The sequence below is a fragment of the Xiphias gladius genome, chromosome 24, assembly GCF_016859285.1.
Source record: "Xiphias gladius isolate SHS-SW01 ecotype Sanya breed wild chromosome 24, ASM1685928v1, whole genome shotgun sequence".
Taxonomy (NCBI): Eukaryota; Metazoa; Chordata; class Actinopteri; order Istiophoriformes; family Xiphiidae; genus Xiphias; species Xiphias gladius.
Genome location: NC_053423.1, coordinates 21,716,646 through 21,741,869, shown reverse-complemented (window position 1 = coordinate 21,741,869; position 25,224 = coordinate 21,716,646). Strand labels below are relative to the sequence as shown.

Here is a 25,224-nt window from a genome sequence, read left to right as displayed (position 1 = left end):
AGGGGTGTTTCACTGAAACTTTAAAAGGGTGAAAATATTGACATTGTCTAGGCATGCAAGACTGAGAGCGGGACTGCAGAGAGAAACAAGGACATTCACAGTCCCTCCTTCTCCACCACACACTGACACACACACACACACACACACACAAACACACACGCGCGCACTCACACACACTCATCTCGGTGTTCCAGACAATCAACAACCTCAGACAGGGCATCAAGGGCAGGTCTGGCGTGATGTGAATGTGTTTCATCACTCTCAGCAGAAAAAGAAGTAATCGTATTGCCGGCGTGTTGTCATGGATACACTATTTCCACCAGTAGAATTAGCGCAGTAAAGCGTTGAGGCCTGAGCTGATTACCGGAGTGCGCTTTTATTTCTCTCTCCCTCTCACATCCCTCACACTGCTGCTAACAGCCACCTGCCTCTGTAGCGTAACGTTTCCTCCGCCATGCATTTTTAAAAACACCTAGAGCCACAGCGGGCCCAGAAACAAACACAGGCAGAAGGCAGTGGAGGCCCCACGGCTGAGATCTCTCCTAAATATAGCCCAGCTCAAGCGCAGCTGCATTAGCATCACAAGTTTCATTACTGCTCTCTTTGAATACATCTGCAGCCTTCAGTGAAGAAACGGAGATAAGAGCTCAGATGTGGCTGCGGTCCCATATTGTTAAGCAGCTCGGGAACATTATTATTGCTTTTGCACCCACAGGAGGAATTATCCGGAAACTTCTCCGGTGGTAGTAGTGTGTAGTCACAGAAAAGGTGGATATTGTGTGAAATTATGCTATGCAGCTGAATAGAATAATTTTCACACCTTAAAGCATGAAGACAGCTGTTCACCCCTGCAGGTGTATTTCTTTATCACCGCTGCCACTTGCTAGTCACCACTGTCAGCGCTCAAGGAAACCAATAGAGACAGATGGATTACCGAGCAGTGTTACTGTCTCTGATATTTTTCACAACTCACCGCTGTCAGTGCTTCACTGGAATATTTATGCCTCGCCTCTTCAGGGTGTCGGCAGGTCCTTTTAAAAGTTTGAAGAAATCTCAGGACATATTATTTAACACCTTAAAGGATGAAGCTGGCGCTATTCTATATTTTTCTACCTGTCAGCACATCCCATAAAAAGCCCAAAACCAACAATTTGTTAGTCCATCTCTCTTTTCAACTTCCCCCAATCTGTAGCACACCAGCCTATTTGTTCCCTTTAAAGTGCATTTTTTTTAAAACATTGTCAGCAGTCTATAGTCCCAGTCTTAAAATTTCAGGCTCAATAATTTCCTGAAACAGCTGGGCACTGTAGTGTTTAGTGTTCAGTCCCTAAAGCTGGCTGGTATTCACACCTCTAATTAAGCCTAGACCGATAAACTGGCAGATATTAACTATTTTTGCAGATATATCAGTATTGGTGTATACACTATGTGAGCCGATAAGGAGCAAGAAATTTCGGGAAAGAAATGCAAAACTAGGTTTGAGATCATCTAGAAACAATGTCTCCATGACCTAGTTTGTTCACCAGGGAGCAGTGCAAAGTTGATTTTTCAAATGTAAATTATCCCGCTCAGGATGTACCTTGGTTGCGAAAAACAAATCTAAGAGATCAGTATCTATGTACTTATATTTAAAAAACAATTACTATCATCATATATATTGTTAACAATTTTTTTTTAAACTCCAAAATATTGATACCAGTGTCAGCCTCTAAAATCCAGTATCAATTGAGCTTTACTGCTGATGTGTTTTTGATTAAGTCATTAAATCCCTACAAGCTTAAGATGTGCTGCTATGTAGCTGCATTTGTCCTCTGACGTACCCGAGAAAGGCCAAATAAGGAGGAGAACAAAAAGATATATACATATGTTTCACAATAAAAATGTGTCATCAGTACTATCAGTACTTAAGAAGGCAGCCTCTGGTGTGTAAAACGTTTGAATAATCCTCTCTTCCTCAGCTGAAGTTCCTCATGCAAACAGCAGCGTGACGTGCCAGTGAAGTAGTAAGGAGTGCAAAGGTTACAGTGCAGTGATAATAGTCATGTGACATCAGAATCAGCATTCAAAAGAGAACTTATTCACCAGTGTGTGCAAGCGACCGACAGCACGCACAGTGCATCCTGGATGTATTTACATTTTCCTCATTGTCTCAACTCGGCAGAGTCTGGATCTTCATTTTAAATGAACCGTAGCCAGCGAATGGTTAGCTATATATAGACCATTTTAATACTTTATTGTAAAATTATTCATGGAAATGGAAACCGGACATTGCAGTGCTGCAGCATAGAGTTCACAGCCAGTTTATTTCCACCAGGCTTGAGTGGAGGGTGAAACTGTTTAAACGTCGGTCTGTTTTGGCTGAAATCTTTATTTTGAAAATTTATACCCCACTCAGAAACAGAATAAATCAGCGCTGAAGTACCACGAAACCATGAAGTGCTCCACTGATTCCCAAAGTAGAAAAAATATTGTAAAAAATGCAGTAGCCAATAGCATCAATAATGATAGCTGTGGTTATAGTTTTTGTACCACTTGTGGTATTTGTTGAAGTTGTTGAAATATAGTATTGGTGGTGGTTGTCGTCGCAGTAATAGAGCTTTATGTGTAATTGTATTGTAATGATATGAACATACTGTACGTATAATGTAAAGTGTATGTGATATAAAATCATTATATAAAAATGATTCTGAGGATTTTTCAATTAGAAAACTAACAGAATTAGTTATTGTAACACAAAGTACAGCTGAGCCTGATGGGACTGTCATTAGTGTTGCAGGTATTTGGTCATTAACCAAGGTACTGGACAAGTGACCCGAGGATGCTGGGTTGCTATGCAGTAATCCTGAGGTGAACATGAACCAACGATCACGGCAAGGTGCATGTTGTCACCAAGTTTAATGGCAATCCATCTGATAGTTGTTGAGAGTAGTAGACCGGCCGACCGACACTGCCGCCCAAGGAGCTAAATCGCCACATCTGGAGATGCGCGGTTTTCATTCGACACCAACAACATGAAGACTTTTGTCTGATCTAATGCAAACTTGGTTCTCCGTACAATACCGTCACTTAAACTATTTTATATGTGATTTGCACACATATTGTGATGTAGATCTGCATCAGGAAAAATACTTAAATGAATATTGTGATGTTGCTTCTAACTATAACACTCATCCCTAAGCGGTACTAATAGAGATCTGTGTGCAATTAAATATGTACTCTGTAGTCTTTCTTGGCTTGAAATGGTTCCCACTGCAGGGACAGTTGAATTCAGAGTCCGAAGCTCGGCAGCAGTGTGGCAGCAGTCTAGACAGCGAGTAGTCTGGAGTCTGGAATCTCTGTGGATAAAATAACAGGTTCCCTCATCACATCACACACCACATGACCCCTCAACTCTCATTATCCTGAGGGATGGTCTCTGTGTGTGTTACAGAGGGGGGCAGAGTAGGTGACTGAATACACAACTCCATTCATGGTCTTCAGTCTCTGGCAGTTTCTATGAAAGTGTAGTTTTTAGTAGCTCTTTAGCTCATCGCTGGCTGACGATCACATAGGATTTCGCATGCTGCCAGAGGGCAGAGCGCTACCTTCCGTCTACAGTCCATGATACTGAAATGGACAAACATGATGACATTTCACTTTTTCTCTCCCCGTTTCTCTTCTCTTCTCTCTCCCCTTCGTGTTCCCACAGTTTGGACCAACGTGGAGCCTCGGTCGGTGCCAGTGTTCCCTTGGCATTCGCTCGTCCCTTTCCTGGAGCCCAGCCAATCAGGAGCGGCTGCCCAGCCCACTGATGGCCAACAGCTTGTCAATCAGAGCAAAGGTAGCAAATGACCCCACAACTTTTCTCTGGACATGACATCATGACTTTGCACCCAGAAGACTTGATTTCACAGCCTTTAAATACACACACACACACACACACACACACACACACACACACACACACACACACACACACACACACATATATATACAGTATATATAACACTATATTATAAACAAGTATTTCCCACAGTAAAAAAAATCATGGTGCTGTGTTTCTCAACTAACGACTGCCAAAACACTCAAGTACAAATGTTGGCCAAAACAGCAGCCAAGTCAGTGTTTCCCAAAACAGTTGCGACTGAATTGCAAATCAGCACAGTTGGTGTTCACACCAATATAGTTCCAGTAACATTGTTGATACCACTGTTTATTGACTTGAGTGATACATTTTATTCATAGATTGATTTTGACTGGTGGGAACAGTCAGTGATCTAAAAGATAATTTGAGGAATGCAGTTTCTTTTCCATAGAGCTTCACAAGGCCTTATTTTAGGTCATCTTTTCTTCATTTTTATGAACTGCAGAGGGTTTTAGGGTTAATGTTTAAAATTGTATTTTCAAATTGCTTGTTTTGTCCAGCCAACAATCAGAAGAACCAGTGAATTGTTGGCATGTCCGCTTTGAAAAGATTAATCAATTATCAAAATAATAAGACTCCAGAGCATCCCATTCATTGCTGTGCCACGCGATCAATCTCTAAAGAAAACAGTTTCTATCTTAGGATGTATGAGCATAAAAGATAAAAACAACTTTATTTTGGTGGGTTTGTTGTGAAAAATCACTGTATATAGTCTTCAAAACATTTTTCCATCGGAATTAATGCTACAAAAACTCTTAAGTCATAAGGATGAAGCTAATCTGTATAAACCCAGTAAAAGGAAGCAAGCTCATTTAACGGCCACAGTAAGGTTTGTTAACAAGACACCTGCAGTATAAAAAAACAAAAAACAAACCAATAAAAAAACAAGTCCTCTAATTAATACATTTAATGAGAAAATACTTCTGTAATGTACAGATGCCGTCACTAAACCCTTGAGGGAACATTTCCTTTATATGTGAAGTGCATTCACCTTTACTTACATGTAATGTTCTTCTTTCTACTGCAACACATTGTAACATAAATATAATCAGAGCCTCTCACACCTCCCACAATCAGTTGGCCAGAGCGGAGCTGCTCATCAGCAAGCCACATGCGGGGTAGCCCTGCATTTACACACTGTTACTCACTTAATCTCATAAAGCTCTTCTCCAACTGGCAAATAAATGGCTTTTATTTCTCAGAGCCTCGTTGTGGCGTGGCCCTGGTGAGTGACGGGTGTACCGGCCCCCCAGACCTAGAGAGGGGATCGCCGTCGTGCCCTCCCCCGACCAATGACAATCCTCCTGCAGACAGGGGCGGGGCAGACAGCGAGACCGAGAGCGATACAGATGACCCGTAAGTACAAAGCGTACAAAGCATTTTTGAGCCCCCCCCCCCCATCGTCCTCGTCTTGTCATGGCCCGAGTGCTTATGATAGGACTTAATGTTCTGAATTGTGAGATGTTTTCTGAAACTTGAAGTTTTATTATTACACATTGATTTTAATTTATATAGCAGAGCAGAACTGTGCGTTGCTCAGCAGTACTTTTTTGTGCTGGTTGTCAAAGCCCAGCCGTGGCCACGGATGGCAAATGGAATCAAGAGAAGAAGAGGAAGAAGCACGAGAAACAAAAGATTTAATTTAAATTCAGGTTTAGAGTAGCACTGTGGCACATTGGCCACATTGCGAAATGAGACCAGTCCTCCAGTCAGGCACAGCCAACAGCTAGATAACCGTTGATCCAGTTTAGGTCTTGTTGACATGCAAGAGAAGTAATTTATATCTTTCTATTTTTTTTTTTACATATAAACTCAACGACTCATTGAAGCGGGAGGTCACTGGGTCAGTTTATTTTGTAGCATAGATACTGGTTCACTAAAATAGTATCTGCAACTTGTAAGTTATTCCAAATTTCTTCCTCGCTTTTTCCCCTCATTAATTGCCTGTGTTATTTTATTCCGAAGTCTTAATGATTTCTTCCAAAATCATAAATGTACTTTTTGGAAAAAAATCTCTAAGCTGTATTTCATACACCAAAATATGGAGAAGCAACAAAACAAACTCATTGTCAAATGAAGTCTTAAGCTAACCTTGTACATTTTAAAAAAGTATCATAACTTGTTTTGGTGCCACTCTTAAATGGTGTAATATCATATTGAGCAAATCCTTTATATACTGTGTTTGTTTCTTTTCTGTGACTCAGTAAGGTATGACTCAGTAGAAAGCAGATAGTAACTGTAGATCATATTGGACACAGTTTGTCTCCGAAGTTTGAATCATCGGCATTAAAACTCTCAAGGACACTACACTTAGAAAAAGGCGCACCGAAATCCACCTCTGACGATCACAGTCAAAAAATACAAACAACAACAACAAACAACTTTTCCACCAACTGCATGAGTGTGTGTGTGTCTGGCAAGAGCTGTACAGTCTGTGCTTGCTCATTCCACTCAGTCTCAGGCTGTGTCTCTGCGTCTGGCTGGGTTATTGCTCTCTCAGAGTGACTCAGACGGACTGCGTGGCTGTCTGGCTTGTAGTGTGGTTTTGAATGTTTCAGGGTCACTGTGCTCACAAAGGCCCCCATCGCAGAGAAAAGAAAGAAAGAAATGCTTCAGCAATCTCTCAATGTTTCAGTGGTTACACCTGTAATCTCAGTGGAGAGACTAATGGCATTAAAAACAAAGTCCGCACACTTTTAACAAGATTTGGGCTCCATTTATTAACTCTCTTGCCCTATCTGCACAAAAACACCCCCACTCTTGGCTTGCTAACAGACACATACAAATGTAAGTATAATAGAAACATTTTTTGAACTTTACGTGTTTATCTACCCCTTCTTACCTGTCCATTCTCTGTCTGTAACCCCCTTCCTGCTTTCTGTCTTTGCATTTCTTAACTGCTATACGCACACAAACTGGCAAACGGAAACATTCCCCCACATGTACAGGCTCAGACATTCACACATTCGCCCATAAACGTGCACACAAATAGTACATCTGACTTTGCTCCAACCTAACTCTCACATAACTCCAATCTCCCTGACAACTTATGATTGCTATGGTAAATGTGAAATTATTGTGACAGTATGTTCTTTCTACTTGTCTCCCATGGTTTAATGTCTGCCTTCATGGACACTATGTGTGTTACTCTTTTGCATTTTTTTATTTTAACTTTTCCTTGTTATGTGTTTGCTGTATCTAATAATTCTTTCGCAAAACCAGACGATAAAGCAAAAAAAAAAAACTATTTATCTAGACATGGCTTGACACTGAGTTCACTCTCTGACGGCAGAAAGGTTCAGACTTTGTCTCTGCCAGCTCAAATTTTCAAAAGACTTTTTGTCAGGGTTCTCAGCAAAGGGACCCAAGAGCACGCATACAACTCAGGAGGCAGATGTAAAAGTAACGAGTGTTTACAGAGTGCTGTAAATTAGTGACGGGAATTATGGCTCCGTTCCTGTCTGAGAGCCGTTCAAAAGGACAGCTCATCATTCTTTTTTTCTTTTGACTGAAATGCTGCTGTGTTTTCAAGTTTGGCTCTTTTTTTTTTCCAAACACGTGACTGGCCTGGACTGGACTACGGTTCTCACTGTTCACGTAAAGGGGAAGCGGTATTTAGACATTAGGCTCTGGCGAAAGTGACAGACAGGGACTGTCTACCAATCAACAGTCAGTTATTTTAATGGGACCTGCGACCACCTCCCAAGTCAGCCAATCAGTATTTAGTCATTAAGGCAAGGTGACATAGTAACGGTAGTCCTGGCAACAAGAACCAAGCAACTAGGGCAGGCGGTGGAAATTTGGACACATCGATAAAAAGAACGGTTCTCAAGTACGACTGTTCCCTTTGTTCGTACCGTGTCATCACCAGTATAAATTGTGGAAAACAAACTATTTTACTCGTTTCTCCACTGCTGTAACACAATAGTAATTCAAACTTAACTCAGTTTTTTGACAGCATTTTTATTTGTTTTGCTTTTTTTTATAATTTACTCTGTGTCCGGTTGCTTCTTCCTGGAAACAACCCTGTGAATCAGAGGAAGAGTGCAATCTAGTAAAGGCAGAAACGGCAGTTTTTTGTGCAGTTCCACCATCATCCTGGTCCCCAAGAAACCCTCCATCACAGGACTGAATGATTACAGGCTTGTCGCTCTGACGTCTGCGGTCATGAAGTCCTTTGAATGACTGGTGTTGGCCCACCTGAAGACCGTCACAGGACACCTGCTGGACCCCCTGCAGTTTGACTGCCGGGCAGACATGTCAGTGTATGATGTAGTCAACATGGCACTGCGCTACATCCTGCGACACCTTGACTGCCCAGGGACATATGCAAGGATCCATTTTGTGGACGTCAGCTCGGCGTTCAAAACCGTCATTCCAGAAATCATATTCTTCAAACTCTCCCAGCTCAATGTATCCCCAACCATCTAGGGGTGGATCAGCAGCTTCTTGACAGACAGGAAATAGCAGGTGAGGCTGGGGGACGTTACTTCTGGTATACGGACAGCCAACACTGGTGCCCCCCCCAAGGATATGTCCTCTACCCACTGCTCTTTTCCCTCCGCATCAACGACTGCACCTCCAAGGACCCAGCTGTTAAACTCCTGAAGTTTGCAGACGACATTGCGGTCATCGGAGTCATGCAAGATGGCGACAAGTCTGCATATCGGCGGGAGGCTGAACAGCTGGTGCTCTGGTGCAGTCAGAACAACTCGGAGCTAAACACGCTCAAGACTGTGGAGATGACAGTGGTGTCCTTAGGAGACACCCCTCAGTACTGCTCCCCCTCACAATATCTAACAGGCCTGTGTCAACCATGGAGACAGGAAACGGGACTGCAGCAACCAGCAAGGACATCCGAAAATAATCACTGGTGCTTCCCTGGCCAGCCTCTTCAAGGACCAGGAAACGGGCAGGGAAAATAATTACAGATTCCTCACAACCTGGACAGAGCTTTTTTCAACCCCCCCCCCTCTCCGGCAGGGGCTACAGAACCCAATATGCCAAAACTACCAGACACAGGAGTACTTTCTTTCCTCATGCCAACACCCTCATAAATAGCTGACCAGAATCATCTGCTATGCCGTAGCTACTTTTGTTTCTGCAGATAGTTATTACACCCTGCTTCACATCTACAAATACATCACAATTTCATTCCCATAGGTGATGCACACTATTGTTGTTGCACTACCACACCCACTTGCACTTTATGCATATTGTTTGCCCTTTATACAATCTGGTAATTGCTCGCATGTAGTCTATTGTCTGTAAATAGACATTGTCCGTATAGTGCATTGCTTGAGACTCACAATCTGCCGGAACCGAGTTCCTTGTGTGTGCTGAGATACTTGTCCAATGAATCTGATTCTGATACTGATTAATCGAATATTCAGTGGTTAGCATGCAGACTGATAACAACCACTATTGAAGAGATAAAGAAATGTGTGTCAGCTGTACTAACAGTAAAATAGAAGAAGTGAAAAGGAAGAAAGTAACACAAAAAGAAAGCAAGTTTCTGTTTGATATGCATGTGATCTCTTGCCGAATCAATAAAAAGCAGGTGTCTGCAGGTCACCACTTACATCTATAGGCAGAAGTTTTTGTGGTTTATACAGTCTAACATGTCATACTGGAATAAGTGCTTACTGTACATCAACTGGAACTTCATGGAACCATCTCATCAAATCACAATGGTGTGAAATACTTTAAAAACATCTGAAAAAGAAAAGAGTTAGATCAAATCAAGATTAGACCCCACGCTCTTAAGCGCAGGATCTTAGTGATGAGGACCACTGTGACTTGAATTCCGCCCAAAGTCTAAGCCTTGTTGCTTTTCTGAAAGTTCCTCAGAGAAATAAATCTCCTTTATTTTTTCATCTCTCACGGATTCCCAGTTTCACTTTTTCTCTGTGTGTGAATGCAGGTTCTCCCCGGGTGTGGCCAATGATCCAGCGCCCTCCACAGGCCCCATCAAGAGACGCACACAGTCCCTCAGCGCCCTACCCAAGGATGGAGACAGGAAGGTCAGTCCAACATGTACACAGGCAGTCGATAAGTAGAAAAGGGAAAAAGATGCAAAAAAACAGAGGAAAGTTATTACTTATCAACAGCTTTCCATAAATGTCCCTCCAAACCCCAACCAGAGGGAGAAGGACCACATCCGCCGTCCCATGAACGCATTCATGATCTTCAGTAAACGCCACCGGGCCCTTGTGCACCAGCGACATCCCAACCAGGACAACCGGACAGTCAGCAAGATCCTGGGGGAGTGGTGGTACGCTCTGGGGCCCAATGAGAAGCAGCAGTACCACGATCTGGCCTTCCAGGTAGAGACACAATTCTTTTATTGGTACTTATTTTCTTTAATTTCTATAATGTCTTATTGAATTGTCAGGGCAAAAAGTAAAGTTAACTCTCCTGTAGTGAATAGTTTCACAAAAATGTGTGTGCATTCACTTTCATGTAAGTAGATGTAGCATTTAAAGGCCATAACAAAATTGTGACTCTTTTCTTTAGCCTGTATACAAAGGCCCCATTCATTTTCAGATATTTTGCTGCACAGGATTTGATGCAGTTAACAGAGTAAGCAACAGCAATTTCAGGGTTTCTGGAGATAGGAGATAAAAAAAAACAACAAAAAAAACATGGTAGTTTTAATAAGCGGTGAAAGGCACCACGGAGATACAGAAACTCAAAGTGCCTAAACAGAAACTAGAAAAGGATCCTGTGTGCTCCTCCTCCAGGTGAAGGAGGCCCACTTCAGAGCCCATCCAGACTGGAAGTGGTGCAACAAGGACCGCAGGAAGTCGCTGTCGGAGGGCCGCGGGACCCCAAAGGAACCGCGGGAGAGGAGCATGTCAGAGAGCATAGGTGTGCGGTTGATTAGGGTTGATTAGCATTTCCAAGCCAGTGTACAAAATGCCCTTTAGAAGAAATACCTAGATCCCTGAATTGTTTCAGTCCCCATAAACCATTTTGAATAGTTTTTGTCCATTTCAGGTCCCGATTACTTGAAACAATTTCAATATTACAGGGATGTAATTATATCTGACAAAACAAAGAGCCTTCAAAAAAAAATATTACACAAATTTTACTACATGTGGCAGCCATTTTGCTGATGCATTTACACAGACTGATTAAGTGATAAATACCAGCAAAAATAAGCTCCAACCCCTGGACTGTCAACATTATAAAGAAGTGTTGGTGTGGATTTTACTTTTCTAATTTTTATTGACCCACTCCAAGATGATACACTGTGTTATTTTCATCTCATAGTCTTACTCCTCTCTTCTGCAGATCCCCTTTCAGAGACCCAGACGATGGAGGGGAGGGTAGGAGGCTCTGGCTGGCCAGGGGGATCGGAGCGTCGAGGGGGCCTGTTTGTGGGGCAGCACCCCCGTCCCAGAGCCTTTTCCCAGAGTGCCGTGCACACCCTGGAGCAGAGGGAGAGAGAGAGTGACCTGGAGAAGGTATGAGGTTGTTAATCTGTAGCTCAAAGGCAGCAAACAGACTCAGGAGATTAAAGAATGTAAAGAAAACTGTACCGGATCACCAGCTCCCCAAACTGGTTACTTACTTAACAGTGTAATCTGTCAGAAAAACAGCCATATGAATGTATTTAATTCAGTCAGATAGTTTAGATCCAGATCACTGTGACCTTACAGTTAAAGAGAGTTAAGATAGTGTGTTTTTATTCAAGTTGAGTATTTTTAGCAGGTTTCATACAGCAAAGTGCATCCAAGGGAACAAAGAAAAAAGTAAAACAAACAAAACTGCAGACGATAAAAGGAACAGACTGAAGTAATTCTTTAAAAAAACAGGCCAACGCTTGTATGTCTATGAGTGCCTACGAGTGTGTATTCAGAGACAGCGGACGTGTGTCCTTCACACTGCACAGCATTTTGGTTGAACTCTAAAACTGAAAGCAGACTGTCCAAAAACAGTTCAAATGGACTCGCTTGGCTCCTTGTGTGAGGGCTTGAGTTGTTGCTGTTAAAAACCCACTGAAACCTCTGGGGGAGCTCAGCTTCCAACTTCAAAGGTTTCACTTTCTACTTGTTAAGTGCCTTTGAAGGTATGAAACAGTGGTGTTTGCTGCTTCGCTCCTAATCACAAAGGAGTAGGGCTGCATGTGAGCTCTTTTGTTTGAAGGCATTCGCTTAATGCTAGTGGCAAAGCCGTATATGTATGCATTCTTTGATAATAGCTGTATTATGTCTTTCTGATGTGTTCTTCTTAAGTACTTCAGGTTTTTCTTTTTAGTTTCAAGTCTATAATCAGTGTTCTACAGGAAATATTTTGTCTGCATCAGCTACCCGGATAAATTTTCAAATATCTCTATACTTGTGATAAGAGTAAACATTTCTTATGCTATCCTCTTTTCTCCATTGTGTCAGGAGGACGGGGCGAGCTTGTTTCGCAGCCGGCCCCCACCTCAGTCCCTATACCAGGGTGGGGCCAGCGAGGACATGACCAGTGACGAAGAGCGCATGGTCATCTGTGAGGAAGAGGGGGATGATGATGTCATGGGTGAGTGACTGTTTTACTGATTGGAGAAACTGTTTCCTAACCGCAGAGTGATTTCAGAGTTTCAGTTCCCACAACAGTCAGTGTGTCTTTGAAAAAGACAACCAACTTCAGCCTTCTTAGTCAGAATGATGGTGTCAGCAAAACGCCTTAAAGCTAAAAAAAAAAAAATGTAGCTGTGTCATCAGGTGAGCCCCAGCCACAGCCCCAGACTACTAATTGCTTGTAGCACATGCAAAAATAGCACATAATTTGATGGCGACACTTGCAGTTTGAAGGCAGCCTCTCATATGTTTGTCCAGAGGCCATCACTGTGTGTCCTTGCTTGGTCAACTTGGACTGAAAAATGACATCCCTAAGAGGAGGCAGTTACTTAAATTTAGCCCCCCTTTGTTAAAACATTTAAGAATATATCACCAACTTCTGATACCTATGTCCCGTCCTCAGAGGATTCGTGTCCCGAAGGCTCCATTGACCTCAAATGTAAAGAGAGAGTGACGGACAGTGATGAGGACGAACCGGACGGACAGGTAGGCGCAATGGTCATCAAATAACTTCTAATATTCACAGTGGATGTAGAAGCTTCTCTGGAATTTGATGATATTGTCTAAGTACAAAATTTAAGATGGACTTAAATGGGCGACCAAGCCGCTCCCTTCCCCCTTTTTTGTGCTGCTTATGTACTAAAGGAAGTGTTAATGGAAAGGATGTAATTCAGTGTCAGTGTTCATTTCCATGCTGTGAATAAAGACGATAAAACTGAATATATCTTCCTCAGTCAGACAATGAAGATATATTGATGTAGCTTGACTTACAGTTCAGTTAATTTTTGTCTGATCACTGTAATTCTATCTAAGGCATCATGTTGTTGGTACCATTAAAACCTACACATTTTCCAGAGTTACTTTAAGTTGAGAAAAAGAAGAACTTTACATAATAACTTTCCAGGCTTTGATCCTTCCCTCTCTTCATCTCTGTCTTCCCTCCAGCATGGCTTCCAGCCGGTGGGCCGTTCCTCTCTCCCCTCCTCCTCTCCCTCCATCCCTCACTCCGACTCCACCCCGTCCAAAGGGAACGGGGCAGGAGGAGGAGGTGGAGGAGGTGCTGAAGATGGGTCTGAGAGAAAAAGAAAGAGGGGTACAGACGGAGGAGAGGAGGGCAGCGAGGGGGGACCCAGGAGAGAGGAAACAGCAGCGGGTGGAGGAGAAGGGGGTGGTGGAGGCGGGCAGGGTGTCTCCTCTCTGTCCATCACAGGCTCCACATCCAGCACCCAGGCTCCCCTCAGTTTGGCCCAGCAGGGTCTGACCCAGGTCCTCGGTGCCGTCCGCATGGCTCCCACTATGGTGACCAACGTGGTACGACCCATCGCCAGCACACCCATCCCCATCGCCAGCAAGCCAGTGGAAGGAGCCGTCACCCTCAGCTCCTTAACCCAGGACAAGAAAGCCACTCTCCTGATTGGAGGAGGCGGACCTCAGCAGCTGCCGATCACCGCAGGGGGTGGGTACCTGTCCTCATCCTCCTCTCCTGGTCCAGTCAGTGCAACCCCCGTGGGGGGCAGCAGCCTGGTCACTAGCCTAGTTCTGGGAGGGTCCTTTCCTGCTGCCCAACCAGTGCAGCTCCTCACCCCGCAACCCCCACAGCCACACACACAGACCCCCTTTCCTGTCCTCCAGCCCCAGCTCCACCCCACTGCTGCCATCTCCTCTCTCACACCTCCCTCTTGCTCCAAGCCGCTAGCCCAGGTCCAGTACATCATGCCCACCGAGAACCCCTCCTCCCCTCAAGTCACCCACCAGCAAATCCTCTCTCTGCCCGCCAATGCCGCCCTGGCCAATGGCATAAGCTCGGGGGCAGGAATCAGAGTCAGCCCCGGGACCAGAGGTGAGACAGAGAGCAATGAGTGGCTGCGAAATCAGAACAAGTCAGATGTTCTTCATAGTGTTTTCACTGGTCCAATGAAAACTGAAAAAAATATCTTTGTTTCATTTTTCTTTTTGCTGTAGTCCCCTTCACTTACTTCTCGTCAATCATTTCCACAGGAAGGCACTGAGAATAGATTTTATTGGCTTACATAAACGAGAGATAACTGATTGACAGGAGAAACACTACTGGCCTAGTACGAGCGCCTGCCGCCTACCAATGCCTCTATTCATAAGAGTCAGAAGCAACAGAACATTGTTCCACCTTGTAATCAACGAGGAATTTCACTTATATCAGTAGCTGAAACGTCCTCTCCGTCTCAGTGTGTTTCCACCCACCCGTCGCTCCTGCGCTGTCTTCAACTCCCTTCTTTTGGCTCGATTCATCTGTTCCTCACGCCGAGTGATTTGATTCCATCTCTCCCCCCCCCCCCTTCTCACTCATTAGTTCAAACCCAGTCGCCGGTCTTGCAGAGCAAGATGTTGGTTCCCATGGCAACAGTGAGAACAGGGTCTACTCCTCCTCATCCTTCCATTTCCCTGGTGGCTCCGCCTCTTCCTGTGCAGAACGGCCCCACGGCGGGAAACAAGGTACGGATGTCGACACGAAAAGGCAAACAAGTGTCAACAGCGTAAAAGGTAAATAGACGCCACCCTGTTCGCTGACAGGTGACAAGGTAGATATGTATACAACAGCATTAGCATCGTTAAAACTAGATGAAGATGACACGTGCTCGAGGTAACAAAGTAGGTAACATAAGGTAGGTGTGGTGAAAAGGGAATATCTGCTTCACGTTCTACTGCTCTGTGCTGCAGTCTTTGTCCCTTTTTGATTGACCCGATCTGGACCAAAACAGTTTTAGAGTCTCACTCTGTCAATGGAAAGAAAAATTAATTGTTAATCGAGTGATTCATTTAAGTCATTTGTTAAGACGAAATACAAAACATTATCTGGTTCAAGCTTCTCAAATGCTAAGATTTGACTCTAAATTTTATACTTTTGGGTTTTGGACTGTTGGTCAGAAGAAACAATCAATCTGATGAAGTTCCCATTAGCTTTTGGAACTACTATGGCCACTATTTTCCACTATTACTTATAAACCTTAATGATTAATCAAAAAAATAATTGATGTTGCTCCTTTGTCTTTGTTGCATTTCTGTCTCATTTCATGTCATCAGTCCACTGTCTATAACAAAGGCTTAAAAGGGTCCAAAAATATCACTTAGTGAAAATAATCATTCATTGCAACTCTACTGCTGCATTTTCTTCAGAAGGGACCAGTTGCTTTAAAAAAGTGCAAGAATTGTCCTGAGGACCATAAAACTACATTTGATATTTAAAAGTTTTTCTCACTGGATGCATAACAAATAAATGATTAAATATAAGATGTGTACTCTCTTTAAAAGCTGAAAAAAAAAATCTGGCTCTATTTTTAGTTTGCTGGTGAGAAAATCCTTTTGTTTATGTGTGTGTGTATGTGTGTCCCCTCCCCAATAGATCATCCAGATCGCTCCCATGCCTGTGGTCCAGACCGGCGTTCACCCTAGCGGCGCAGCAACGGTACATCCTGGGAGCCCCTTTCCTGTTTCCGTGGCAACGGTGATGGCTCCCGGTGCTGCGCCCCCGCAGACCGTTCTTCTGACCTCCCCACCCACCAGGTCACTAACGCAGGCCTAACACCTGAAAGATAGCAACATATATACCCGCTTTTATTTTCCTCAGATACTGCTTCAGCTGGTCAGAGAAGCTTCTCTGTTCAACAGCGTTCTAAGATGCTGTCAGGTTTCGATATGATACTAACTGTAAAAACTGTAAATGTCCTTTTTTTCAAGTTTCCCAAGTTTAGACAGACGTAAAACAAAATATAGTGTCATTTAGCCACATTAAAAGAGAAAATTAGGTTGTTTTCTTCAAATGCTGAGTCGAGTAATCAATTCGTTTATTATATAATTTATTACATCTCAGCACTATTAACACACAAGGATACTACTGGCAGAATAATGAATAATAAAAACATCAGTATTTGCTGCCCTAATTTCTTTTAACTTTGCATATTTGCAAGCATACATTTGCTTTCTCCTATGTATCTGTTTTATCATCTGTAGTTTGTCTTTTTTATATATTTTAGGATCAGTGTTTATGCATTTGCATTATATCTGTGTTGGCACTAAATGAGCCATAAAACCTAGCAAGCTGCTGAGATCCTTACTGACTTTTTTGATTTCTAATATTTAACAATATTCACTTTGGACACTTATGACTCTTCTCTCCTTCAGGATCACCTATGTCCAGTCCAGCCCAGGAGTTACCACAGCAGCGCCCCAACAGGCCACACCCGCTCCAGGTCCTGCGTATCTTCCATCATCTCTGGCAACCCTTGGCTTCACCGCCATCGCCCCGGGTGGGCAAACCCTGGTTCAGCCAATCGTTGGTCAGTCGCCACTGCTGGCTCCAGCCCCGCCCCTGAGCTGTCAATCGCAGACTCCCCCGGGCCCGACCGCGGCAACCGCTGGTCGTCAGGTAAAGAGGAGCAAAGGGCTGCACAGTGTTAGCTGCAGAAATTCTTTAAGACTGCAGCGTATAGACGTGTGGTCATGAAGGAAATTAGAAAACTGAAATGTCAAAAGAAGTGAAGAGTAAGTTTAAGAGTAAGACGTTTAATCTACATTAAATGTTTATATTTTCCTAGTTTGCTTCAAAAGACCAGTTGTACTGGGATTATACTGCGGATTAAATGGCTTGATTTCAAAAACTGTCTGTGTTTTACCAGTGGTGTATGAATTAATTAAACCTCCTCAGAGGTCTATTGCAATAAACAGTGAGCAGTAAAAAAGCAATTGTAATTGATAGGAAAAGACAAGAGCACATGCAGCTCCAGAGGCAGAGGGATTAAAGGTGCTAGGTGTATCATTCTGGTATTGATACATCATCACTACTTTCGTTTTGAGACCTTAGGGAAATTACTGTAAACAAGCAAATGAGAAAATTGGCAGCCTTTCCTGGCCTCTATGCTGTATTTTATATACAGTCTACCAGGATGTAAAACTGTGGGCTTGATTTACAGCACACAGGTTTGTTTGCTTTATGTAAAAAAAACAGGATCCATTTTTGGTCTGGCAGTGTAATTTAAATGTTCTTCACTGTTCTCAGGGCTGTCGTCACCTCTTATCCTTCTTTTTCCTGCTCTTCAAAACAAATAAAGGTGGAGCCAGGAAAGCCTCACCTGCTTTTCAGACTGTTTAATGACGTGCCTGCTTTACAATCTCCTCCATCAGGTACTAACTGCCATCTACCCTGCACCGACTGTTGCACTGGCTACTGGCGTGGTCTCCGTGACAACTGTGCCGCCTGCAGTGGGGGCTTCAGCCCAAGATGTCATAAACCCCTCCTCTCCGCTGGCGACGGGGCTGCAGGGTTCAGCGGTGGCTACGCCTCAGCCGTGCATGGGAATGGAGGTGGAGCCGAAGGTGGAGGTGAAAAGGGAGAGTCAGCTGGATGCTCAGATTGAGGATGGAGGACAGGGGATGTCCGTGGCAGCCTGTATGACCAATGCCGCAACAGGTAATTTCCTTGTGGTTTCACCTGATGTTTCACAGTTCAGGGTTTCCCGTGGTTGTGGTTGTTTTATTCTAATGAATCATTTAGTCTCATGTCGAGCCTTTAAAAGTCTTGGTTTCTCAGAGATGACGGGATGCAAAGCGCTTGTTGTTCTAACATCTGCACTAAATATTGGTGATTGACAAGTACTGTCCTTTGCTGAGAGGTCACTATGAACCCATCCTACATCTGATTAGATGAAAGCGGCACTTTTTTTTTTTTTAGCTAGTATTGGTTTTCACTTTCAATTCTCAAGATTGAAAAACGTGTTGCAGAATCATCAGATGTTCTCTAAACTGTCCACCATCAGAAGGGCATAAAAAGGGGCCATAGTGTTGCAGAATCAGTCTGTTTTTCAGTTATCCGGATTCAAATCTTGTAGTGAAACTGAACCTGCGGGATAAAGGCTGATGCTGCAAAGCTAGTGAAAAGTTGCAGCGTGCAACTTGTAAGTGAGTTGTGAGTTAAATATGGTTCGGTACAGTATTTTCATATCAAAGTCTGACATTATCTTCATCTGTTCTAGTCAAAAAAGAGGAGGACATCATCAGTCTGCACATCAAAGAGGAAAATATGAGAGACGGACATGGCAGGGAGAAACGTGAGATGGATGCAGAGCGCGAGAGAGGGATGAAGGAGAGCAGTGAAAAGAAGAGAGGCAGAGAGACGGACAGGGAAGACCACAGCATGGGCGACAGCAGCAAAGAGGTGAGAAAAGCTGGATATCTGTTCCATTACAGTCGTTTCTCTCACCAAACCCCACATTTCTTGTAGCTTTGGTTAAGGGTCTTTAGAGGTCTATTCTAACCGTTTTAGTTCAGATTATTTATCTCTGAGAGATTGGCATTTTTTACTATATGGCCTCCCGTCATAGAACGTCTGTGATATCATGCACAGGGGAAAAAGCCAGGGAATTTCACAACTTCTCAAAGGAAGTCAGGCAATATCTGTGAATTTCACAACTGTACAACTTTACAGGAATATACCAGATTGTGTTTTCAAGCTTGTTTCACACATTTATTACTTGCATCAGGTGTTTTGTTTTTTTTTTTCCCCCACAGCATACCAGCAAATGTTTAGAACTTTTCTGAGCCAAGAACAATATTAAACAATTATAAAACAATCATGAGATACACATGAGTTAATGTCGTCAAAGAGCTGTTTAAAAATAACTGCCACTGTCACACAACAGGAGACATATTAATAAAGGGCCCCTCATATCCTCAAAAACAAACTGTTGCTCAGACATGGGCTACAGAAAGTCATGGAAAAGTTAAGAAATTGTACGTTAGATGAGACTTGTCTTTTATCATATCACTCTTTCTCTCAACCCTCACACTCTCTTCCCAGGCTGGACCTCGTTCCCCTCTTCAACCACCCTCAAGTTTGGACCCCCCTCCCCCTCCCCCTGCAGAAAGAGAGCCCCCCTCTTCCTCAAAGAAGACCAAGTTTCGACCCCCGCCGCTCAAAAAGACACCTGACTCGCTTGACAAGTAAGTGGGACGATAACAGCTCTAGGAGGGAAAGAATCATTAGCCGAGGGAACTTTGCTTTAGCTCTTACATATTTTAAATAATCAAACATATCTGGGTGGGTTTGGTGTCTAAAGGAACTTTGCAAAAGGAAATGAAATGGGTAAGTACCCCTAATTGAGTTATTGAAATTGAATATAAAACATGAGCGTTTTGTTATCATTTTTGTTATGATTTAAGCCCCGTCTCGTCTTTGAGTGCAGGACAAGCTTTTATCAAAGTCTAGAACCATTCTCTGTGATCAGACTTAAGTTATGGCTTTTATAGAATCAGTGCCAATGCAAAATAAAACAAGTCTGCCAGGTCCTCCTGCATTTCTGGTCATTGTAAAACAATGTTCTCTCTATTTTAGCAGTTAACATTTTGTCAAGCTGAGAGAGCTTGTATAACAGTCGCTCATCTTCTGTAATTATGGCGTCAAGCAGTTTAAAAATGAGATATAGCCCTGGACAGGACTCCAATAGCTGACTTTATTTATCACTGATTTTCACACATAGTGGTATCTAGTTCCATTTTTAGTGTGTGAGCAGATCTCCAGCTTCATAAAATCATGGTGGAAACTCTTTGTTTACTGAATGTGAGTGGGCGAAGTGCTCAACCTTTATATTCTTTATTTAGACAGTAGGAGAGTGGTGGGGAAGCCAAAGAGAAGAGAAAGCCCTGGCAGAACTCAGCCCTAAGGCATGAGAAATGTGAATATATTCAGAGCCCATCCCTTGATATTTTACCCACCCCCTGACTGGACTGGGGACTGATGTGGCCGCTTCGTTTAATACGTGCAGGGTCTTATCTGAGACGTACTTCGAGGAGCGTTTTGCCGAGCTTCCAGAGTTCAATCCAGAGGAGGTCCTTCCCTCGCCCACCCTGCAGAGCCTGGCCACCTCGCCGAGAGCCATCCTGGGAAGCTACCGCAAGAAGAGACGCAACTCCACCGGTGAGACACTGTACACAGAGAGAGGTAGAAACGAGTGAAAATTACTAACTTTGACCCAAAGAAATACCTAAAATGATTCACAATTACAGTAAAATAAATTTCATTTTTTTAACAAAGCAATCTGTTTTTTATTTGGATATCTCATTTGGCATTAAGACATTTTGTATCATTCTATTTCTACATTTTCTACCTGCTCTTTACCTCCATTTCTCCAATTCTTCATTGTTTTTATTAACCCTGACATATTCTGTTTCCCCTTTCTTCATTTACTGTTCCTCCTCAATCTTTATAACCCCACTGTCCTGTCCAAATCACCCTTAATGTTTCATCACTCCCTTCCTCTCTCCCTGTGTGTCCCTCTTTGTCTTCATACTCTGTTATCCCCCTTTCCCTCTGTATTCCCTTTCTTCATCCTTCACACGTCATGTGTCTAGAGCTGGAGCTGACAGCAGAGGACCCCAGCTCCCCGAGGAGGAAGACTCGTCGTCTGTCCAGCTGCAGCTCGGAGCCCAACACCCCCAAGAGCGCCGCCAAGTGTGAGGGAGACATCTTCACCTTCGACAGAGCAGGTAAGACAGGTACATCAGGTGCAACAGCTGCAGAACTGCTCCACAGGGTATACTGACAGTGCTACGGTGCCCTGTTTTATCCAAGCAGGCACAGAGGGAGAGGATCTTTTAGGCGACTTGGACAGGGTCCCCTACTCGTCTCTGCGTAGAACTCTGGACCAGCGGCGGGCTCTGGTCATGCAGCTGTTTCAGGAACATGGCTTCTTTCCATCAGGTAAATCAACTGTAGATATAACGAGAAGATATAGAAAGAACAATTAACTGAAACGGAGATTAATGTTTGACTTGAATTAAACTGTACAGGCAAACCCTGCTTCACCTCAAAAGGTCTGTTCCCTCATTACAGCTAAAACGGTTATACACACATATTAGAAGGACACTGCAGCTTCAACCATTAAAAAGTGGCTGAATTACTTAATTAATAATTTATATTTAGAGAAGTTATTTATACTTTAAAAAAAAAACCTTCAATCTTACAGAATTTTGAAACTTTCCATTAAGTACTTTGCAGCTTGAAATCAGAGGATAATATACAATTTACACCTTTGTAATATTTCACAGTATTGTACAAATATGAGTGAAAAATATACAGGGAATTTGGTCTGGTTAGGATAACAGAGTGGAATTATATAAGCTCCTTGTTGCCTTTCCTCCCTTGTCTTTCTCCTCGGTTTATCTCAGGTTTTATTTAGGTTGTAATACATCCTTTGGCCTGAGCAACAACTGAATCATTGTTATCTGTATCTGAAGCAAAGTGCACTCAATAAAAATATGTTTGACCAAAAATTGTGCAAGAAATCTGTAGAAATTTCAGCTTTTTTTGTCCCCCTAAAGGATATCATACAGGATATGTGGTAAAACTTGATATCATACAATTTTAATTCCTCTCCCTGTTCCCTGTTTTCACTCTTCCCTCCTCTTTGTCTTACGCTCTCCAGCTCAGGCTACTGCTGCCTTCCAGGCGCGCTACTCAGACACGTTCCCAACCAAAGTGTGTCTGCAGCTGAAGATCCGCGAGGTCCGTCAGAAGATCATGCAGACGGCCACGCCCGGAACCCTTGAGCCCGGAGGGTCGGCTGAAGTCAACCCCGCTCCGTCCCACAGCTCCTCTTTCAATCAATCAGCCCGGGAGGACGGAGGGTTGGAGCAACAAGGAGACAAAGGCCGGAGCCCTGAGGGGCCAAAAAGCGAAGGATAATAAGCTGGAGAGGATGACAAAGCAGAGAAATCAAGGAAAAGAAGAAGAGAGAGAGTGTGTCATCCCCGCAGAATGTTCTTGTATGTGTTGAACCAGTACTAAGGATGGCTCCAGCAGGATCTGTTCTACTGGCACTAATTTCCACCAGACCTGGGCAGAAATACATTCGAATATTGTCACAAATATTCAGACTGCTAAAGGTTCGCTTGATTTGTCTAATCAGACAAAAAAAAAAGCCTCAAAAGTGGACAAATCACATGCAAGTCCTGATGAGTCAAGTTCTTCTTGTAGTGTTGTTTTCTCTTTTTTTTTTCCAAGTATCCAGAATATTTTCAGTTAACACTTTGCCCAGGTCTGCTCTCAGCACATTTGTACAGTAGTTTGTAGTTTGACACACAAACTCTGTGGTACACACTCTTTATCTCTCTGGCACACACAAACCCTGGTGCATATGTAATCTCCAGCATGCACATGATCCCACACACACACACACACACACACACACACACACACACACACACACACACACACACACACCCACCCTTACCAAATCAGACTGTTACCCTTGGTTGGCAGTCCCCAGGAGCCGCCACCAAGGACCATGACACACAAAGGCACTTTGTCACTTGTTGTGCAGATGCAGTTTGCTGTTGCCAGCCAGCCAGCCAGCCCTCAGATGCCATTGACTTGACCTCCTTCTCGCCCTTCCACTCCTCAGCACAGTGGTCGGGACACAAACACAACCCCAACGACCTCGACTAGTATTCCACAGCCCCTCAATGCTGCAAGACAGACAGCACACACTTACATATACAGTACATGCAAACACACAAACACACGCAGTGCATGGACACATCTGTGCAGTGTAAGCACTCGTACACAAACATAGTCAACCCTGGTCTGACCAAGCCATTGGCCTGCACAGTTTTTAGTGATTGTAGTGAGAAGAGAGACTGAAAGCATGAAATCTATTCGCTCCTGAAAAACAAAAGGAAGGCAGGAGTTGGGATGTAGTGTGACCAATCTTTGCACCTTCAGTTATTGCCATTTTGAAAGACTGAGTCCTCATTGGTGGGAGCTGATTATATATGTCTGTATATCTGTTGGGGTCCCCTCCCCAAAACCTGTGTGAACAGGCACCGTAAAGAGATTATGTAAAGAGACTATTGGTTGTGAGGCTTTGAAGAATCAACGTTAAGTTCAACACTGACCGGCTCCCAACAGAGCACAGAGAAAAGGCAGAAGAAGAAGCTGGATGATGTTCATTGGATTGAAAATTCATACTCCAACAATAAGACGACAAATAATAATAGTGGATAAGGACAACAACAACATGACAAGCTTGCCGACAGAGAGAAAAAGTAGAATTTTAACCAAACTTCTCTGAATCTCCCAGTGGATATGATGTTGCTTTCTCTCGTTATCGTTGCTGTGGAAATAACCAGTTTTACCGTGGCCTGTTTTTCTCTCTTGTGGCTCTATTGTGTTTCTTCTCCAGCATAAAAAATCACAACAAAACAAAACAAAAAAACTCTGGACAAAGAAGGGGACAAAATCAGTCTGTGTCCCTCCCCCCCTCCCCCCTCCACTTTTAATTGTACCTGGGGTAGTTCTCCCCCACTCCCCTCCCCCACAATTTCTCACCAGACACAGAAGTGGGGGAGCAGGGGCGTTTGTCGTTTTGTAAAAACGTTGAAATCAGGTGTTTGCACAATTTGTGCGGCCCTTCTTGTCTGGGACCGCCGTAAGTTAAATCAGGAAAGTATTGTTTTTAGAGATTGTTTTAGTAGAAAAAAATAATAACCTTGTTCCGTATGTTATCAACCACCTTTTCCCTCCCCTTGTCCTCACTGCTTTTTCCCTCCTTCCAACCCATTTTTCTCCTCTGTCCTCTCCTCCCCTCTTTACCTCTCTCCTCACCTGTCTCTCGACCCCTCAAGTGTTGTTAGAAAGTGCCCTTAAGCACTGGTCCCGGGTCAAGCGCTATGTAGCTCAGGATGGTTCTGGTTAGGGTTAGTTCAGGGAAAGCAGATCCTAGACCAGCCCTGGAGGGCAGTCTCTGGAGCCCTCCCCTCTTCCCTCTCTTCTCGACACTTTATCCTTTCCCATCAAATGGTGCAATAGGACATTTTTTTTTTTTTTTTTTGGAAATGGGTGGGTTATTTTGTTTTTTGGGGGAGGCTCTGTGCCATAGATATTAAATCCAGTGCAGTCAGTCAGTGAGAGGAATGAGCTGTTGTGATACTATCTTTAACTATGGTATAAAACAAAACAAAAAAGAATCACACAATTATTGTTATTGTTGAAGAGATAGAGAGTATAACTTACTAAAAGTCAAAGACAATTTTTGAATAGCACTTTTTGGCTCTTTGCTTCCTTGGTGAAGAGTGGGGGTAGTTATTATTATGGGTATCTCTTTTATTTCTCTGTATACAGTTGGATGTGTGAAAAAATATATATACCGGTATTTCTATATATGTGCATTTAGGTCTGTGTTTGGGTGTGTGTGTATGTTTTGGCACATGCAGGTAGCATGTTAACACAACCAACCTCTTGTTCTTTCACCACACAGCAACATTATCAATAGTATATTTTTCATTGTATTCTACATTCTATATTCTACTCTAGAGACAGTATTTTTATAGTCACCATGACTATTTTGTCCGCCATTTTGACTGTTATCAAACCCAGTTGATTCAGGATATATATGAAATATATATTCAGGATATACAATATATAAATATATATAAATAACACACAGGTAATAGAAGACTATCAATTCACATCTTTGGGGTTAGGGCTGTAAAGTGTCCATCTGCATGCATGTGCAATCACATGCGCGCGATCACGCACCCACACAGACATATGTGCATACACACATGTATGCGTGTACACTGTATGATTGTGCTTAAAAATAAACTGTCCTTACTTTGGAGAAGGAATTTTAGGATGAGCGAGGTGAGTGTTATCTCATAAGCAGGCATGTTGACCATGTGCAATATTTCTAAACAACAACAAAAAAAACTAAATATTGAAAATAT

The 25,224-nt window shown here is 43.2% G+C and overlaps 1 protein-coding gene across 7 annotated transcripts in view; it reads left to right on the top strand.

Moving 5' to 3' along the window:
• cica (capicua transcriptional repressor a) overlaps nt 1-25,224 on the top strand; it is a 36,003-nt gene extending 10,779 nt beyond the window's left edge. For 3 of the 7 annotated variants that reach the window (XM_040121377.1, XM_040121375.1, XM_040121376.1), the window contains exons 4-22: nt 3,689-3,820; nt 5,107-5,260; nt 9,828-9,927; nt 10,048-10,230; nt 10,648-10,774; nt 11,201-11,373; nt 12,301-12,433; nt 12,878-12,960; nt 13,420-14,314; nt 14,801-14,943; nt 15,851-16,011; nt 16,630-16,873; nt 17,629-17,914; nt 18,477-18,658; nt 19,301-19,443; nt 20,265-20,440; nt 20,851-20,985; nt 21,071-21,199; nt 21,924-25,224. In XM_040121377.1, coding sequence (XP_039977311.1) covers nt 3,689-3,820; nt 5,107-5,260; nt 9,828-9,927; nt 10,048-10,230; nt 10,648-10,774; nt 11,201-11,373; nt 12,301-12,433; nt 12,878-12,960; nt 13,420-14,314; nt 14,801-14,943; nt 15,851-16,011; nt 16,630-16,873; nt 17,629-17,914; nt 18,477-18,658; nt 19,301-19,443; nt 20,265-20,440; nt 20,851-20,985; nt 21,071-21,199; nt 21,924-22,183 — 3,839 coding nt within the window. In that variant the 3' untranslated portion in view covers nt 22,184-25,224. Of the gene's footprint in view, nt 1-3,688; nt 3,821-5,106; nt 5,261-9,827; nt 9,928-10,047; nt 10,231-10,647; nt 10,775-11,200; nt 11,374-12,300; nt 12,434-12,877; nt 12,961-13,419; nt 14,315-14,800; nt 14,944-15,850; nt 16,012-16,629; nt 16,874-17,628; nt 17,915-18,476; nt 18,659-19,300; nt 19,444-20,100; nt 20,219-20,264; nt 20,441-20,850; nt 20,986-21,070; nt 21,200-21,923 lie in introns of those variants that run through there. The other 4 variants (XM_040121380.1, XM_040121379.1, XM_040121378.1 and 1 more) reach the window with 4 other exon arrangements.